The sequence below is a fragment of the Corythoichthys intestinalis genome, chromosome 8 (genome assembly GCF_030265065.1).
Source record: "Corythoichthys intestinalis isolate RoL2023-P3 chromosome 8, ASM3026506v1, whole genome shotgun sequence".
Lineage (NCBI taxonomy): Eukaryota > Metazoa > Chordata > Actinopteri > Syngnathiformes > Syngnathidae > Corythoichthys > Corythoichthys intestinalis.
This window is the reverse complement of record NC_080402.1, coordinates 10,547,156-10,565,761: the sequence shown is the minus strand read 5'-3', so window position 1 is coordinate 10,565,761 and position 18,606 is coordinate 10,547,156. Positions and strand designations below refer to the sequence as shown.

General features: G+C 38.1%; 1 protein-coding gene across 4 annotated transcripts in view; it reads right to left on the bottom strand.

Moving 5' to 3' along the window:
* Window positions 1–18,606, bottom strand: part of gstcd (glutathione S-transferase, C-terminal domain containing) — a 132,938-nt gene that overhangs the window by 15,916 nt on the left and 98,416 nt on the right. For all 4 annotated transcript variants that reach the window (XM_057842650.1, XM_057842649.1, XM_057842648.1 and 1 more), the window contains one exon: window positions 7,741–7,874. In XM_057842650.1, coding sequence (XP_057698633.1) covers window positions 7,741–7,874 — 134 coding nt within the window. The remainder of the gene's footprint in view (window positions 1–7,740; window positions 7,875–18,606) is intronic.

Below are 18,606 nucleotides of genomic sequence, written 5' to 3'. Positions count from 1 at the left end.
CCTTTATTTTCGGCTTAACAAAACTCAGGCACAAAACAACACGCACGGAGATGCGAGCTCCAACTGCATCCAAATAGTACTGCTGTTTATCAGTTTAGCTGCTGTAAAGCGAATGTCGCGACTCGTGAGTGCCGCAAATGTAAACAAAGCGTTGCAGAATGGGTACATGACATCTCGCTCTTTTGAGTTAATCATTTTCACAGTGTGCAACAAAGCATATAACATTAGCAATCACTTTTCAAATTAATTTAACTTATTTGTCTGCTCAATTACAGTCACAGTAGATAATCTAAATTTATTGGCACTTATTAACACTTATTAATTTAAATATGCACATTACTGTTGTAATGAAATAACAATAATATTCTGTAGCCACAAATATTCAAAATCTTTTCTTCTTCCAAGTTTTTTTTAGGATTAAGTATAATAATGTATTGCTTAAAATAAGGCTGTTGAGATTATTTTCAGCTAGCTATTTTTCTTCCAAGAAATCTGAGAGAAATACACATGAAGTGCTGGCAGATAATTTCACTTATTTCCAATAGATTTACACTTAAAACTGACTAGTTTTAAGGAAGTGTGTTTTGCAGTGTATTAATGTTATGTTAGGAATGGCTTACTTTTAAAGGCATTTTTGTGCAATTTAGGTATTTACTCTGTAAGTAATTGTTGCCAAAAGTTTACCATTACACAATGTCAGACAATGTCATTATTTAGATGTTGGAATTGACGACTTGTTCATATTTTATGTTGGGAAAAAAAAGCAATAAATTATATTTTTGCACAGTAATATTTTCTTTTGTTTAAAATTTTACATAAATCTTTTAATAGAATTATCGGCTTGACATTATCGGTTATCGGTAGGAATGAGGAGGAAATTATCGGTTATCGGTATCGGTTGAAAAATGTATTATCGTGCATCACTACTTTTGTTATCTCTACTATCCCGCGATCGCGTGTTATTTTTTGTTTGCAATCATTAAACCCTTGTACGTATCCCCCGCTTGTTGTCTGCTTCGAGGTTCAACCTTGTTTCCGCATTTGCGGACGCTAACAATTATAAGTAATAATAATTGACCACAGCATCCCGTCTCTCTATTAGCCTCCTTTTTCGGGAGGGGGGAGTCCCTTGTTTCAATTTCTGAAAGGTGGCAACCCTACTTTGGAAACAGTTCTCAAATTACTGTGGCATTTCTTTCAGTAAAAGACAATTAAAGTAAAGTAGACTAAGTGAACTGACCAGAGATTGTTGCTCCGGTCCAGCGCCCTTCCTCTGGAGAGCAGTCCTGCTCTTCCAGGCTCAAACTCGTCGTGTTCGTTCATGTTTCGTCTTCAAATGTTTTATCAGGTTCGAGGTATTGAAGCTGGCCGATTTAACTCCACATCTCAAAACTTTCAGGCCGCAAATCTTGCATGCAGCCATTGATTTTAATCGACGGGATTTCTATTTTGGAAATATTTCCCGACTGCCGCCATTTCTCCTGATTTGCGTTTCCTCCATATGAAAAAGCGCCCATGTCATTGGTCAGAGTGGCTATTGGCCCGCTCTCATTGGTCTGGAGCAGGCCAATAGCGATAGCTGCTTGGTGTTCACGTGTCATCACACAACACAGAGACAATGTAGTGAGCGCCAGAAGGAAAAAAAGGCTGCGGTCAAATGTTATAATAATGGACCGGTAAATGGTATCGGCGCCGTCTTTGTTGGTACTCGCCGATACCGATACCACCATTTCGGGCCGGATCGGTGCCCCCTGCCGATACTAGTATCGGTATCGGTGCATCTTTAATTTACATGCCATGTTTCAAGTGATACAATTCAGATTCTGTTACTTTTGTGGCACAATTGCATACCTTTCAAGTTGTACGGTTTCGGTGAAATTTGTACAAGTGAGCACGGATTTTTAAATGTGTACGCTATACGTTCAAAATCTGTAAGTTTTTCGTGCATTACGTTTGTTTTCTCCGTTCGGATTTTGTCACCGTTTTGGCAACGAGACAATGTGCGTTACTACTAGAGCTGGGAATCTTCATGCCTCATGGTTTAGGCCTGCTTTTCTTCAGCAGGGATAGGGCAGATGCTTATAATTGAGGGGAAGATGAATGGTGATGATGTATGGTCCAGGACCATTCTGGAAGAAAACCTGTTGGAGTCAGCAAAAGACCTGAGACTGGGATGGAGATTTAGTATCTTCCAACAGGAAAATGATCCCAAAAAAAAAACAAAAAACAGCCAAATCTACAATGAAATGGGTCACAAATAAACGTATCCAGGCGTTAGAATGACCAAGTCAACGTCCAGACCTGAATCCAATCGAGAATCTATGGGCACAGCTGAAGCTGCGACCAAATGGTTGCATTTTGCAGCTAAAATTAGAGGCAGTTTTTTCATCTACTTGCACATGTGCGACCAATAACGTTGCGTTTATTTTTGTGTTTTTATTCATTTATTTTTGTTTGCTGATAAACTCCTTCACGGTTAAATCCACGAGTTGGCGGTAATGTAACGAGCTGGTTTGCCAAGGGAAAATACAGCAGAAGAAAAAGAAGGTGGAGTGGGCGATGTGCGGAGCGGGTTATAATTGGGCTAGCGGGAAAACTTGACAGCACTTGCGAGCAATGGAGAAAAGGACAATAGGTGACTACTTTCTTTCCAACAAACCCGCCAGCACTGTTTCAAAGGAGGCCGATGGTGGGTAATAAGTCTGACTCAGAGGCTCGACACAAAGGAGGCGATGGGCGATGGCGAAATGCGAAAGTCATCGCCGTTGAGCTGAAAGCCAACACACAGGGTGCGATGCAACTGCAGAAGCAAGCGACACGATCCGCCCTCTGCTTGTGCGTCATCACCTCTTTCTAATTAGCAAAGAATTTAGAGGGCATTTTAAAAAATTCCGGTATTTTCAGACCACCAACAACGTTCCATACTGCTGCTTTTTTATTTATGTCCCGAAAATCATGCTAAGAGGTATCATAATATCATATCATAGCTGCCCTTCCCACTATAAAACACACACCTGGTAAGAATTGTCTTGATGAGAAGCATTGTCTGATGTGCATCATGGCTCAATCAGAACAGCTGTCTGAATACCTGCGATCAAGGATTGTTGATTTGTATAAAGCTGGGAAAGGATACGAAACCATCTCTAAAAGTCTGGATGTTCATTAATCAACAGTCAGAGAAGTTGTCTACAAATGGAGAGAAATTGGCACTGTAGCTTCTCTCCCAAGGAGAGGCCGTCCACCAAAGATGACGCCAAGAGTTCAGCGCAGAATACTTAGAGAGGTAAAAAAGAACCCTACAGTGTCTGCTAAAGACTTACAGAAATCTCTGGCACAGACCAATATCTCTGTGCACACATCAACTATATGTAAAACTATGGCCAAGATTGGTGTTCATGGAAGGACAAAATATTAAATGATGGTTCACTTACTTATTTTCATTCCCCTTCAGTCATTGTTTGCATACTATCCTCATTAAAATATAAAAAGTATGAAAACCTATAAATTAGGGCTGTCAAACGATTAAAATTTTTAACCGAGTTAATTACAACTTAAAAATTAATTAATTGTAATTAATCGCAATTAATCGCAATTCAAGCCATCTATAAAATATGCCATATTTTTCTGTAAATTATTGTTGGAATGGAAAGTTAAGGCATAAGATGGACATATACATTCAACATACGGTACATAAGGACTGTATTTGTTTATTATAACAATAAATCAACAAGATGGTATTAACATTATTAACATTCTGTTAAAGCGATGCATGGATAGAAAGACTAGTTCTTAAAAGAAAAATGTTAGTACAAGTCATAGAAATTTTATATTAAAACCCATCTTACTGTTTTCGTTTAATAAAATTTGTAAAAATTTCAATAAAAAAATTAAACTAGTAGCCCGCCATTGTTGATGTCAATAATTACTTACACAATGCTCATGGGAACTGAAGCCCATAAAATCAGTCGCACCCAAGCGCCAGCAGAGGGCGGCAAAACTCCATGGACACAACAAGTGAGCGTTTCACTGCACTGTCATTTAAATCTGTCTGAGCGGGCCATCTGCGTAAATTGCGTCAAATATTCTAACGTGATTAATTTAAAAAATGAATTAACGCCTGTTAATGCGATAATTTTGACAGCCCTCTTATAAATGTTTGGGGGGTTTTAGTTAAAGCATACGCTGTTTTTTCATCTGTGTGATTTTGACAAAGATCAACTCACATTTAACGGTGATTTTTGCAGAAATGTGAAAAAATTCCAAAAGGTTCAGATACTTTTCATACCACTGTAATTCCTCGCTCAATCTATTATTCTGTGCTCAAAATCTATCAATGCTCGCTCAGAATAGTGCCACGAATATAACGCCATAAATTCTAGTAGTGAGAACCTCTTGGTACCTCACGATACGATATGATTTGCTACACAAAGCTCACGATAACGATGATCTGACGATACGTTGATACAACGATTATCGATACATTGGTCAGGAAATCATTCTCGGATATTCTACAAACAACTAATAAACAGAAAAACAAGTTTCTGCTGTGAATTGGAATGAGTTTATCATTAGTAGACGTCCAATTCATTTTAACTGGGAGGGTGGCAGCGAATGAACGTTCTGCCATCCCACCCACTTCAAACGGATTGAACGTCTATGGCCGTCAGTAGCAGCCAATGCCAGGAAATGAGGTAATTTTGGGCCAGTTAAGGTAATTTACCTGTTGATTTTTAGTTACTTCCTGTTAATTTGGGGGTATTTTATGGGTCACTTCCTGTTTATTTTGAGTTACATAACAGGAAGTGACCTGGTAATCACCCAAATGAATAGGCAGTAACTACAGATGACCTTCAAATGCCCTAAAATGAACAGCAAGTGACCTGTAAATCCCCTGAAAATCGGACAGAATGACTGTGAATGCTCTGGTTTCGAATGAACGAACGTTCCCAGTCTCAATGGATTGGGCGTCGAGCACCGTCAATGCAGCCTTAGAGTCAACTGAGACACTATTATGGTGGAGGATTTTGGAAGCAACTTGTTGGTTCATTTTTATTTTTTTTCAGACATTGACACCTTTTTAAAACGATATCTCGATTCTTGGCAGGAGCATATCGATAACCTTTTGGGATACAAAGTATCACAACATATCACCATTCTGATATTTTGTCACACCCCTAATTGAGTTGTTGCAGTATTTTAACTTTTTAAATCTAAGTAATTTGACATAAATTTTGACTTTAAGAGTGAAATCAGATATAAGCAGAAATTCGGGTTGGGTCACCGGCGTAGTAACGGAACTCATTCATAACTTGAGGGCTCCCTATATTTCGACAGCAACTTAGTGTGTTTTCAGAAACGGTGCTTCAAATCCAGAAATGGGTTTGAATTTTTCAGCGAATAACTAAAATAGGTTCCACGAAAAAACACGAAAATAAAAATAGAACCGAGAAGATTGACTGGACACTGTAAACAGTTTTTAACAATCATTCGCTGCTAGCCCGTCCTATCTAAAATGAATTGCAGGGCTTAATGAAACACACAATCGTGTTAAATACAGCACCACTTTAGGGAGGAAAGACGGTTTGTGGTTGCAGCCAATTAAAAACAAACACAGAGCACGTTTAAAGTGCTTGTGACACGAAAAAGCATGTTTATTTCATAATACACGCGGTATTTTATGCTCCTGAATGATATGGACCGCTTGGATGTGTGTGGAAGCGATCGCTATATTTATTTAGTTTTTTGAATCCCGCGCCAGGAAAATGAGTGACTTCCGGCTTCGGTCTCGCATTGAGGAGGAGGGCGCTGTGACGTGTACGGTAGAAGACGTCCTCTTCACGCTACAGTGTACTGTTGTGTATGAGGACGAAGGATTCAGCTGATTTTGCGGATTAATACTTTTATTTTTTGCATCACGCCAGCCAAACGGCTGCAGAAAAATCATTCTGTAAGCGGGAGAGGCGTATGCGCCTTTTTGGAGTTTCAAAAGGTTCCCATTCACCGTGGATATTTACTGTGGGACCATTGGACTTAAAAGGAAGTGAGTAAACATCTTGTTTTGTATTATGTCAAATACGAATACAGTGATTACAAAGTAAACACTATAATTCCTTTAAATAAAGGACTACTTACGTTTGATCATTGATAGGCATGTAAAAAGCTATCCTCATGCTCATTAGCAGTTAGCTGTTAGCACGTTAGCTACACAACAATTCCAGCCACCCTCCTCCAGGGAACGAACTGTAAATTGCTCTCCGCCGGGCGGTTTGCCGATCCGCAAAGAAACTCGACAACCGGGTCGTCATGTCAAATAATCCAGGCTAGTTATGTGTGATTTTCCACTTCGAAGACTTTGAAACATCCCTCGGTTCGGGTTAGCATGTCGGCTAGCTGTCACTCCTTCTGGTCTGTTTACATTCTCCGAAGCCGGGGAAGGGAAATGACATATGTCCGATTTAGGTGTCATAAAATATCGTTCGGCAGGTGTGACAGTAAAGGTAAAGTCGACTGTTTTGACCATTATGGAGTAATTTTGCCATGTCGTCTTGAATAAATGGATTTTTATTATTTTATATTCCATCTAGCACAAGTTATTTGTCATGACCATGCCATTTATTTAGCAATTGGGGAAAGTACTTAGGTAAAAAGAATATCCTGTAAAAATATTGAAGTAAAGAGACAGAAACAATGACATTTTGCCGCTCTCTTCGTCGCGTTTTCCTCATTGTGAATAGTTCCCCCTCGACGGGCTGACTGGTCCTTCTCAAGCCATTTATATAGCTATTGGGGAAAAATACTTGGATAAAAAGAATATCCTGTAAAAATATTGAAGTAAAGAGACAGAAACAATGACATTTTGCCGCTCTCTTCGTCGCGTTTTCCTCATTGTGAATAGTTCCCCCTCGACGGGCTGACTGGTCCTTCTCAAGCCATTTATATAGCTATTGGGGAAAATACTTGGATAAAAAGAATATCCTGTAAAAATATTGGGAGTAGAGAGACTGAAACAATGACATTTTGCAGCTCTCTTCGTCTCGTTTTCCTCGTTCTGAACAATTCCCCCTCAATGGGCTGAATAGTAAAACCGATGAGCCTAGTCTACCGCTGACGTCATCCACCTGTTGGGGACGCTAAAGCCCTATAATTGTAGGCGTGGCTAACCGGCAGATTAAAAGACTAATTTCTCGTCATCTGCGCTTTGCTAAATTGTTGTATATAGTCGAATCGTCTCAAAATATGATTCTAATTCACATAATAATGCCATTTAAGACTTTTTTTCTGGTGTCGTATGCTCTTTAAGGTAAAGACTTTAAATAAACTCAAACTAAAACGGCTTTTCACAGATCATAAAAAGTCAATGTGTGAAGTGCCTGGAATGTCTACACCTGCAGAATACGAAAAAGAGATGCCAGAAGCTGACCCGAGGGCAGGCAAAAAAAAGTTACACTTAAGATTGAGCCGGGCAGGTGCGGTTGTGTGTTTTTATGTATACAGTCTTTCAAATCTTTTGAGCTTTGTTGTTAATTTATGGAGCCGTGAGACCATAAACATAAACATCATGTTATGTGTAGCTATTGTTTTATTATTTTTTTACAAAAACAGTTATTTCAAATAGCACGCAAAAAGCCTTTGCACCACTGCTCCAACCAAAGGGTTAGCTGAGGTCTAACCAAAATAAGCAGTTCACTTCAAAAAATATATATCTATCAAAAGTTTGAGGCATATCTGGTGAATACAAACCTCCTCGGGAAGGTGAACTTAACGGCGTTCTGGATGAAGCCATAGCAACAGGGGCTGATGACGAAGGCGGCCCTCGCTTGAATGCAGTGCTCCATCACCATATCCGTCGCCACGCCGCACGCATGGAGCGCAACCTGATGCAAATACAAAATCCGTGCAAATAAAGCAGCGTCCTTGAATGCATCACCATGACTGTTTGTAGAGCCCCTGTTGTGCAGGTAACCTGGGCATGACGACAAATTATAATATGAGCTATGAAACCGAAGAAGACTGAAAAAGAAGCACGCGTTAGTTTCGGAAAAGCAGTGAAGTGAAACTCTGACTGTTTTGTGAAGGATTCAGTGTCTTTGTCTTTATTAGGCATGTGCCGGTATGATAACCTTCAGCAAAAATATCAGTTTCACGGTAATGCAATTACAACTCTAAAATGTTACTTAGACATGTCTGGGTTAAAAAAAAAACTTTTGTCCATTGAACAGGATTTTTATTTTTCAAACAACATATTAGCAAATTAGAACATAAGTATGTTAAATTAAATAAATAACTCAAATATTCTAAATAAAATTAAAATAAATGCTGCAGCTGCAAACGAGGGATTTTTTTCCAATTTTTCAATTTTTATCTTTTTTGCATTTCTGGGTCAAGAACCGTAGGAACGGTATGACGGAATTTTTTTGTGGTTTTGAAACCATGACATTTTCATACCACGGAGGAGGTTGACGGATGTAGTTAAAGAGGACATGAAGGTAGTTGGTGTGAGAGCAGAAGATGCAGAATACAGGGTTCGATGGAGTCAACTGATTCACTGTGTGTGAAGGGAAAAGCCAAAAGTGAAAAGTGCATATTGTAGACTGAAATGGTGATGATCTTGTCTCGATTAACATAGCCGTCAATGGCATAGCCTTACTTGGCTGCCAATTGAATGTCAATACGCCCTAATGTTGTGTATGGTCAAAAATCACAGCCACAAATGTTTTTCTGCCATTTAAAATGAATGGAAAATTTGGACGTGCATAGCCGTCAATGGCATGGACGTACATAGCCTGCAAAACTACCATATGGCCCCCCAAAATGTCATGTACTCGCCCCAAAAAATGCCACAAACCAAAATGCATTTGGCCACACACCCCAAAAATGCCACATGTCAAAATCCATTTTGCCACCTGGCAAAAAAAAAAAAGCCACATGTCAAAATCCATTTTGCAACCTGCCAAAAAAAAAAATGAATTACGCGTTTACTGTTCCAGTTTCATTAATTGCTTATTATGGTATTTGGTAACACTTTATTTGACAGCAGCGTCATAAGACTGTCATAACACCGTCATAGTTATGACATGAGACTATCATGGGCATTGCTCAATGCTTATGACAGATGTCATTAAGTGTCACCCAGCAAATTATGTACCAAATCCATTTATGTCCAGCTTGGATATTTTAAATCCATTCAAAGTGAGATAATTTGCCGAATAAAACTAAATGATAACTGTTATAAGCATTTGTTAATGCTTATGACAGTCTTATGGCGACACTGTCAAATAAAGTGTTACCAAATACCGTAACTAGCAATTAATTAAACAACAGGAACAGTAATTGAAAAATAATTAGTACAGAACATTTAAGAACGTATTTTGTTATTTACATCTGTTGCACTGCAATGCATGCTAGGAAGCATGTTGGACAACAACAGTGTTGACAGCAAGTGAATAAAAGATTGACTGTCTCCCCCAAGGGAGCAGTGATGGCTAAATGAAGAATCTTGAAGCAATAAAGCTTTGTAAACAATTGGTTCAAAGCTTCATGGTGGTTCATTTGGTCTTCTGACCGTCGTATGATGCCGCTATCTAATGAAGTGTTATCGGTTATTATCTTTTGGTGTAAATATCCCATCATACAGTGAGGACAGCTGCGGCTTATAGTCCAGTGCGGCTTATCTGTGAACAAATGCCGTTTTCCTGTCAGATTTGGTGGGTGGCGGCTTATAGTCAGGTGCGCCTGATAGTGCGAAAATTATGGTATATAAAAATGCGTAGAGGAAAATTAAACCCTGAAAATTAACCTGCGCAGTCCCTCCAGTCAAAGAGGAGCGCGACCAGTTTTTTTCATGACATTTCCGCCTGTCAAAACTTACCACTTCCAGGATCGCCACTGTTATGCACAAGCACTACTGGTTGCGGCTTCCAGGAAATACACGCAGCGCCACACCATATGTTTCGATTTGCTGTTTTCCAATAGCGCAATTGAGCATTGATTGTAAAATCCCAAGTCAGTCTTTCGTTGTTTTCTAAAGATTTATTTAAATCACAACTCGGCGACTGCTGGTAAAAGCAGAGCGTGCTCTCCCTTCACTCTCGCTCCGTTCAATTGCGTTCACGAAAAAAACAGTGAACACAAAACAGAGTTCCCGACCCCTGGTCTAGAACATAGTTTTTCAACCGGTGTGCCGCAGCACACTAGTGTGCCGTGAGAGCTCGTCAGGTATGCCGCGAGAAATGATTCAATATGGCAATTTTTTATTTATTTACCGACACAAAATGGTGACGTCACGTACCGTAATGGTCGGCAACGGGTCGCCGCATAAGTTTCTTCAACACAACGCGGCCGTGTCAATAAAAAAATTTTTTTAAATCGGTTTATATATACAGTGGGGAGAACAAGTATTTGATACACTGCCAATGGGTTTTCCCATTTTGAGTGTATCAAATACTTGTTCTCCCCACTGTATATATATTAGGGCTATCAAAATTATCGCGTTAACGGGCGTGAATTAATTTTTTAAATTAGTCACGTTAAAATATTTGACGCAATTAACGCAGATGCCCCGCTCAGACAGGTTTAAATTACAGTACAGTGAAACGCTCACTTGTTAATTGTGTTTTATGGAGTTTTGCCGCCCTCTGCTGGCGCTTGGGTGCGACTGATTTTATAGGCTTCAGCACCCCTGAGCATTGTGTAAGTAATTATTGACATCAACAATGGCGGGCTACTAGTTTATTTTTTGATTGAAAATTTTACAAATTTTATTAAAACAAAAACATTAAGAGGGGTTTTAATATAAACTTTCTATAACTTGTACTAACATTTTTCTTTGAAGAACTACAAGTCTTTCTAGCCATGGATCGCTTTAACAGAATGTTAATAATGTTAATGCCATCTTGTTGATTTGTTGTTATAATAAACAAATACAGTCCTTATGTACCGTATGTTGAATGTATATATCCATCTTGTGTCTTATCTTTCCATTCCAACTATAATTTACAGAAAAATATGGCACATTTTATAGATGTTTTGAATTGCGATTAATTGCGATTAATTACGATTAATTAATTTTTGAGCTGTAATTAACTCGATTAAAAATTTTAATCATTTGACAGCCCTGCTGTCAAAATTAACGCGTTAACGAGCGGTAATGAAATTTTTAAATTAATCCCGTTAAAATATTTGACGCAATTAACGCACAAATGCCCCGCTCAAACATATTAAAAGGACAGCAAAGTGAAAGGTGTACTTGTTGTGTTTTTCGGAGTTTTGCCGCCCTCTACTGGCGCTTGGGTGCGACTGATTTTATAGGCCTCAGCATCCATGAGCATTGTGTAAGTAATTATTGACATCAACAATGGCGGGCTACTAGTTTATTTTTTGATTGATAATTTTACAAATTTTATTAAAACGAAAACATGAAGAGGGGTTTTAATAAAAAAATTCTATAACTTGTACTAGTTATTGTCTTTTATTTATTTTCTATAATTTTTTATAAATATTTATATATTTTATTTATTTATATATTTTATTTATCTTTTTTTTTGATCTTTTAAGACCTACAAGTCTTTCTATCCATGGATCGCTTTAACAGAATGTTAATAATGGTAATGCCATCTTGTTGATTTATTGTTATAATAAAGAAATACAGCACTTATGTACCGTATGTTGAATGTATATATCCATCTCGGTCTTATCTTTCCATTCCAACAATAATTTACAGAAAAATATGACATATTTTATAGATGGTTTTAATTACAATTAATTAATTTTTGAGCTGTAATTAACTCGATTAAAATTTTTTATCGTTTGACACCCCTAATATATATATATATATATATATTTCTGTCTCCATCCATGTACCCGTTTATAATGCGCACCATGATTTTACAAGTTGATTTTGGGGAAAAAAAGCGCGTTATATTCGGGAAATTATGGTATATGTAATATATATATATATATATTTCTGCCTCCATCCATGGACCCGTTTATAATGCGCACCATGATTTTACAAATTGATTTTGGGGGAAAAAAGCGCGTTATATTCGGGAAATTATGGTAGGTATGCTAAACTACAAGTCCTACGTTTATGAAAAACAATGATTTGACAACATTCAGCATTACGTTCAGTGTTGTTAATCTTACTGAAAAAAAGTAATTAATTATAGTTACAAATTACTTCTCCCAAAAAGTAATTGCGTTAGTAACTCAATTACCTGAATGTAAGAGTAATTAGTTACTTGGCAAAGTAATTGCTGATAATTATTTTTTTTTCTCCCCTCAAAAAAAAAAACAAAAAAACAAAAAAAAAAAACAAAAAAAACAAGAAAACAACAACAACAACAAAAAAAACATTGGCCACACTATGTGAATTTTTTTGTGAAGGTTTTTGGTACAATTGGCCCGAGCCCAATTCTTTACCCTAATTTACCCTTTACCCTGAATCAACTGTTAAAAGTTGTTAAAATTGCTCCCATTATTGCATTAGTTCCCTTCTCTCTACTTTCGACATATGAAAGTTTTAAAACTGTTTCATCATTTAAAGATAGATTCAAGTCAAGATTTTGCCGATTTATAAGTATTTTAGATAAAAAAGTTACTCAGGTTCGCTAGGAAGGTTCACTACAACAGAGCCGTCCTAAAAAGTCTACTGCTTTAAGATGGCGGCTGTTTACAAACACATCTAGTGCCGTGTCTGTCATTTTGCATCTAGTTATATCTATATACAGTATATGTGATATCTACCATGTATACCATATCTACCATAACATGCGGGCGTAGTTTGTAGGCTATCGGCTACAACATGTATTATTGGAGCTACCTAGCATCGCGTTTGCTCGGCGTCACAACTTAATTGCCTCCTCCCCACTCCTGCTCTGCTCTGTCGTCTCGGTGAGTCCGTCTCCCTCAGACTTTTCGACCAATATAATAACGCATAGTAACGCATGCCTTTCCATCCTCAGTAACGGTAACGGCGTTGCCAAGATTAGAAAAGTAATTAATTAGATTACCCACTACTGAAAAAAATAACGCCGTTAGTAACGCCGTTATATTGTAACGCCGTTATTAACAACACTGATTACGTTTAATTCCGAAAAATGTCAGGCACAGTAAAATCCAACCCTTGACATGTATAGCAAAGGAAAAAAAAGTTAATTTAATAAAAAAACGCATAACATTTTGATTGATGATCCGTTCATTCACGTAGGAAGAAGCTTGGGGAAAGAAAAAACAACATGCTCGGCTATGACTGCAAATGTTTGGAGGCACAAATGTTCTTACGAGGCACTAAAACGCCCACGTGTTTGGAGAGGAATAATTTTTGCACTTTACTGCCAACCAAGTACAACAAGTGTAGAATAAAAAACACAATATTTCAAATTAAAACAGGGACATCGTGAATGTTCCAGGCTGCGCTACGATACTCAAAGGGCTCCGTTTTGACCAATGACAACAAACAGCAGATGGTCTAACAAGATGGCACATAACGAGGACTGCGTAGGAATATAAAACGCACATCTGTTCCAATGAGGGTACTTAGCAAGTTAAATACATTTTTAAATGACCCTTAAAAACTTCAACGCTCCGGATGTCGAAGAGACGTAAGTCGACCGTGATGCCGTGGTGAGTGGCAAAGGATGAACTTTGAAAAAGGGCAAATATGTTGACGTCAAATCTGCAACCGCAAACAGACCGAGAATTCCTCACGAACCTTGGCCTAATGTTAAGACAGCGCACACAAGAGAAGAGCAAAACAAACGTTCGGAGAAATCCTCCTCAGGCATCGCACCAGTTTCGTGTGGCCAAAAGCCCCTCGTTTTAAATTTATGCGCTTGGCCGCATATCTTTCCGCCAAACAATCACACACTTGCAGGGCTGCAGTCTTGGCAGCGATGTCGCTGTGGAAAATGTGTATGTGATAAATGCAGATGCAAGACAAATGGTAGCCAGCTTGTCTGCGTATGGCTGATATGCCTGGCAACCATATTTACTCTTACCGAAATTTCCAAACTCTTCTGACACTTCTCAGTCCATCCATTTTAATGGCATTTTCTGTCATTAATATGGTTGAACGATTTTAGGAAAAGAAATCCTAAGGCTACTACTGCAATTTTGATACAATTGAGATTTTCTTCAAATCAAGAATCGGTGCCGTATTAGAGCAAAAAAAACGAAAATTTACCGTTACCGAAATTCTTCACGATGACCGACGTAATTTTGACCATGTCGGTAAATTCGGTCATTTAATAAAACAAGAAAATATAGTCTTTTCATCCCGTTTTGACTGTTGTTCGGCTATGTTCATTCCCCTTTAAGAAAGCAGTCAGTGTGCTTACGTATGGAGTCATGTGGTTTTCAGGAAGCCAAATAAACAGAAGCCCGGTAGGCTAATGCTAGCAGCTAACGCTACAAGTAAACGTGATGGAGTCGGGCTTAAGGGAGCTTCGCCAAACTTTCACCCGACATTAAGTAAACTCTTGCCGTGTTCCAGAAGGGCTTTCACCCGCTGTCCTTCCTGGTTCTCACGATTTCAGGAGAGGATGCTTTCAGTGCTTTTTTTTGGTAGCCAAGCCACAGGCTAACGCTAGCGGGTAACGGTACAAATTAACGTGATGGAGTCAGATAGCGGCTCTAACCTTGTCGAAACGGCTGAAATTAATGAGTGGACTGGGCATGTAGCAATCATTATGTTGCGTTATTTGGTATTTCTGTGTGATTTCTATGAAAGCTTTCATGATGGAAAAGCACTCATCATAAAGTATAATCCAACAGTGAAGCCTACATATATATAATATGACAGTTTAATGGCCACAGCTATTTTTCTGTATGTGTTTGCTTTATTCTGCCATCATAAAATCGTAAATGTTTCATTGGCATCAGAGCAATACAGCTTTAATCTGGTTGTGTCTGTGTGGGGGTGCATGTATTAAAAAATGTTCTGGAAAAAAAAAACTGAAACCTTGACGTAAACACTTGTGTTGAATAATTATGTCACAGCAGCCATTATCAATAAGTTGTCTGAAGTGTACTGTTAATAAAGCTGCAAGTCATTTGTGTTACAATGACATGTTTGCACAGTTGTCATATTGATTTTTATAATGTACATTTTTCAAATCATAATATTCAAATTATATACGTAACAGTCCGCTTGGGCAAATTTATCGTCATTTATCGTCATCGAGGTAAATCTGCTCAATTTATCATGATACGTACTTAAGGCCATATCGCCCAGCCCTATGCCGTATTGACAACCAACTCATATTTAGAAATACAGGGTTTCCCCAACATAATAAATATTGTGGCGCACCGCCACACCAATATAAAAGTCGCCACGCCGAGCAAAAGAGATGTTTTTTTTGTTTGTTTTTTTTGTTGTTGCTTTTTTAAGGCCGTTTCAAACTAGCAGCAGCCTAATGTGAAGGGTTCAGCAGCAATCTATTCATTGTGTATTGTATTGACTGTAACTATGTGAGGTCCCCATATTGCCGTCAATGGCGCTGAACATGATCATCTCAATTAAAATGGAGTTGATGTCTATCGCTATCAATGGCAGTGAATAATTTCCTTCAAAAAAAGGGTCGCATAACGGAAACAGTTTAGGCTCAGTAAGAAAGGGCTTATTTGTATCTTCAGAGGGACTCTTTTTTTCCCAAATAGTCAAGGATTTGACGATATTCAAACCCAACCCTCCTTTAGCCTTCATTTCTTGGGCCAAGCCGCCTCTCGTCTCTTTAATAACAGTTGTGCACCGTGCTTGACAGAAGTGGCGCGCACTAAAAGGCTTGTGATTAAAGCGGCACTTCAGGAAATGAAAAGCTCTCTCTGAGTGCGCTCAGACAGGAATGAGCGCTGCCTGGCATTTTACCACGGAACAGTGAAAAAACACACCTTTAGGAAAGCCATGAATCTTAGACATTGACACTTGGATGCTTTGCATAATCATAATGACACGCAGTCAAGCAGGGACTTCCGCCAAGGACGAACAATCTTTATTTGGATCAGCACCAAATTGTGCAGCTTCACTGACACCCACCTCCTGCGTATGGCTGCATTGTCTCATTAGGGTCAATGTTTTATTCATTGAAAAGTAAAACAAAAACAACCTTGGTGGTTACCAGCTAAAACAAACAAACAACCAAACAAACAAACAAGAACCCACTAACTTTTGTAGAACCCTGAAACCTACGACAATAGACAAAGTAGGTAGTCAACATGTCATTGACAGTCACAGGTGTCCAACCCCTTTTAACTTGGAAGGCTGACTGTGAAAAACCATGTTTCAGTGCCGTTTTCGGTTACAGACGTTCAATCAATTTTGACTGGGCAATGAATGAGTTAACCCTTTATCGGGCGCTCATTTAACTTATTGGCGCTAAACTCTGGCATCAATGAGTTGAGCAAAGAGTTAAATAATGAATCGAGATTACAGTGCCATGGGGGAGGTGCATAACTAGAGCGTATTTCTGTTTTCAGTCAATTTAATTAAATTACCATACTTTCCGCACCAAAATGCGGATCAGAATATAAGACTAAGACCCATTTAAAAAATCAGATATAGGGCGCACCTAACAAGATGGTGCAGTAGTAGTACATGGTTTCCCCTATAAACAAAAGATTGTGGCGCACCGCCACATCAAAATGGAAGCCACCATGCCTTGAAAATTTGATTTTTTATTTTTAAGATTTAAAGATACAGTCTAATATGTAATTTATGATTTGTATCAATTAACACAACGTCTAAATTAATATATATTAGAGCTGTCCCGACTAGTCGACATAGTCGACGTCATCGATGACGTAAATCCGTCGACGAGCACAACATCCCGTCGACGGTTAATGAAGGGTTAAAAAATATATGCGTGGAAAGTTCAGAATGTCGGATGCTCTGTATGCAAGCGGGGAAAGCGGCACAAAGCCAAAAAAAGCGCACCAGAGTGTCCAAAACGCTGACTTATTTCAAAGAAACAAAGGAGGGTACACTCTTGTGTCCTGTCTCTTCAATGCCAAGCTTGGCTGCACGTCGTCCGTGAATAAACACCTCTAGCGCCGTCACCCAGTTTGTAAATTTTTTTTTGTTTTTTTCATTTTTTTGTACACCAGAGGGTGCTGTCGCCTTACTAAATAATAATGTTTCATTGACAATGGGCCAATAAGTGCTATTAGTATTGTTCTTAATGCTAATTGAAAGGTTTATTTCATGTTATGGTTTATTTTATGGTATAGAAAATTATATAAGGTTAAAAGGTCAAAAATATATGCAGTATATACAGTGATTGCACTCAAGGGAGAGATTGTCAATGATAAGGTAATAAATTAAGGTAAAGGCAATTCATATAGGCAATTCATTGATATATAAATAAGGTTTAAAAGGAAAAAGGTGAAAAGTTTTTGTTAATTTCTAATTGTGTTGTTTTATTTGTGTGCACCGTAGGTCTTACGGTGTGATTACATCAAGGATGGAAAATAAAAGTTGTAAACTATCAGTTTAAGAGACCATCTTTTCAATCGGGATGCTACACTAGTTAATTCTATCAGCATCTGAACTCATTGTTTATTTGTGATTTATTATTATTATTTACGTGTTTATTTGTACTTTAATAAATAATTTAAGTGTTCCAATATGTTTTTGTGAATTGATAAGCGTCAACAAAAATGTCATTGCTAAATTAGTAAAAATAAATAAATAAATAAATAAAAAAAAATTTAATTATTAGATTAGTCGACTAGTCGTAAAAATAGTCGGCTGACTAATCGGGAGAAAATTAGTCGTTTGGGACAGCTCTAATATATATAACTCATTATTTACACACTATTTGCCATAAGTCGTCTATAATAGCCCATCAAATACAAATTGTACCTATGCTTGAGCCAACTGTTGGCCATTGCGTTGACGGTGCCCATCTCAACAGTAAACTATGAGAGAGAATTATCGGCAATGAACAATTGCAACTGTACAATGTAAGTCAGAGATGCTTGTGTGTCTTCATTCTAGGGCTGGGCGATATGGCCTTAGGTACGTATCACGATAAATTGAGCAGATTTACCTCGATAACGATAAATGACGATAAATTCGCCCAAGCGGACTGTTATATAATTTGAAAATTTGAATCAGTGCATGGAATACAAATTAACCGTTTCTTGTTAAATTTATTTAACCAGCTTTCAATTTAACAATTGCACATGCAGTCTAAACATTAAGTATTAAAAAAAATCTTGGAAACAATAAGAATTCTAGTGTGAACATTTATAACAGCTTGTATGACTTGAAAAATGTACATTATAAAAATCAATATGATGACTGCATACATGTCATTCTAACACAAACGACTTTCAGCTTTAACAGTACACTTCAGACAACTTATTGGTAATGGCTGCTGTGACATAATTATTCATTCCGTGTGCAGACTTCACCGTGTACAGTCGGACTCTGAGCTCCTGAAGCACTCTCTTATCTTAACCGATAAGCGCTCAGGGCCAGCAAGCTCGACTCCCAGTATGGCTCCAAAGAATTTGAAACCTGGAGACTTGGAAGAAATAAAATCCTCCATACAGAAGTTGGAGGTCTCCTTGACTGGCTTGATTCAAAAGCAGAATCAAGAAATCGTCAGA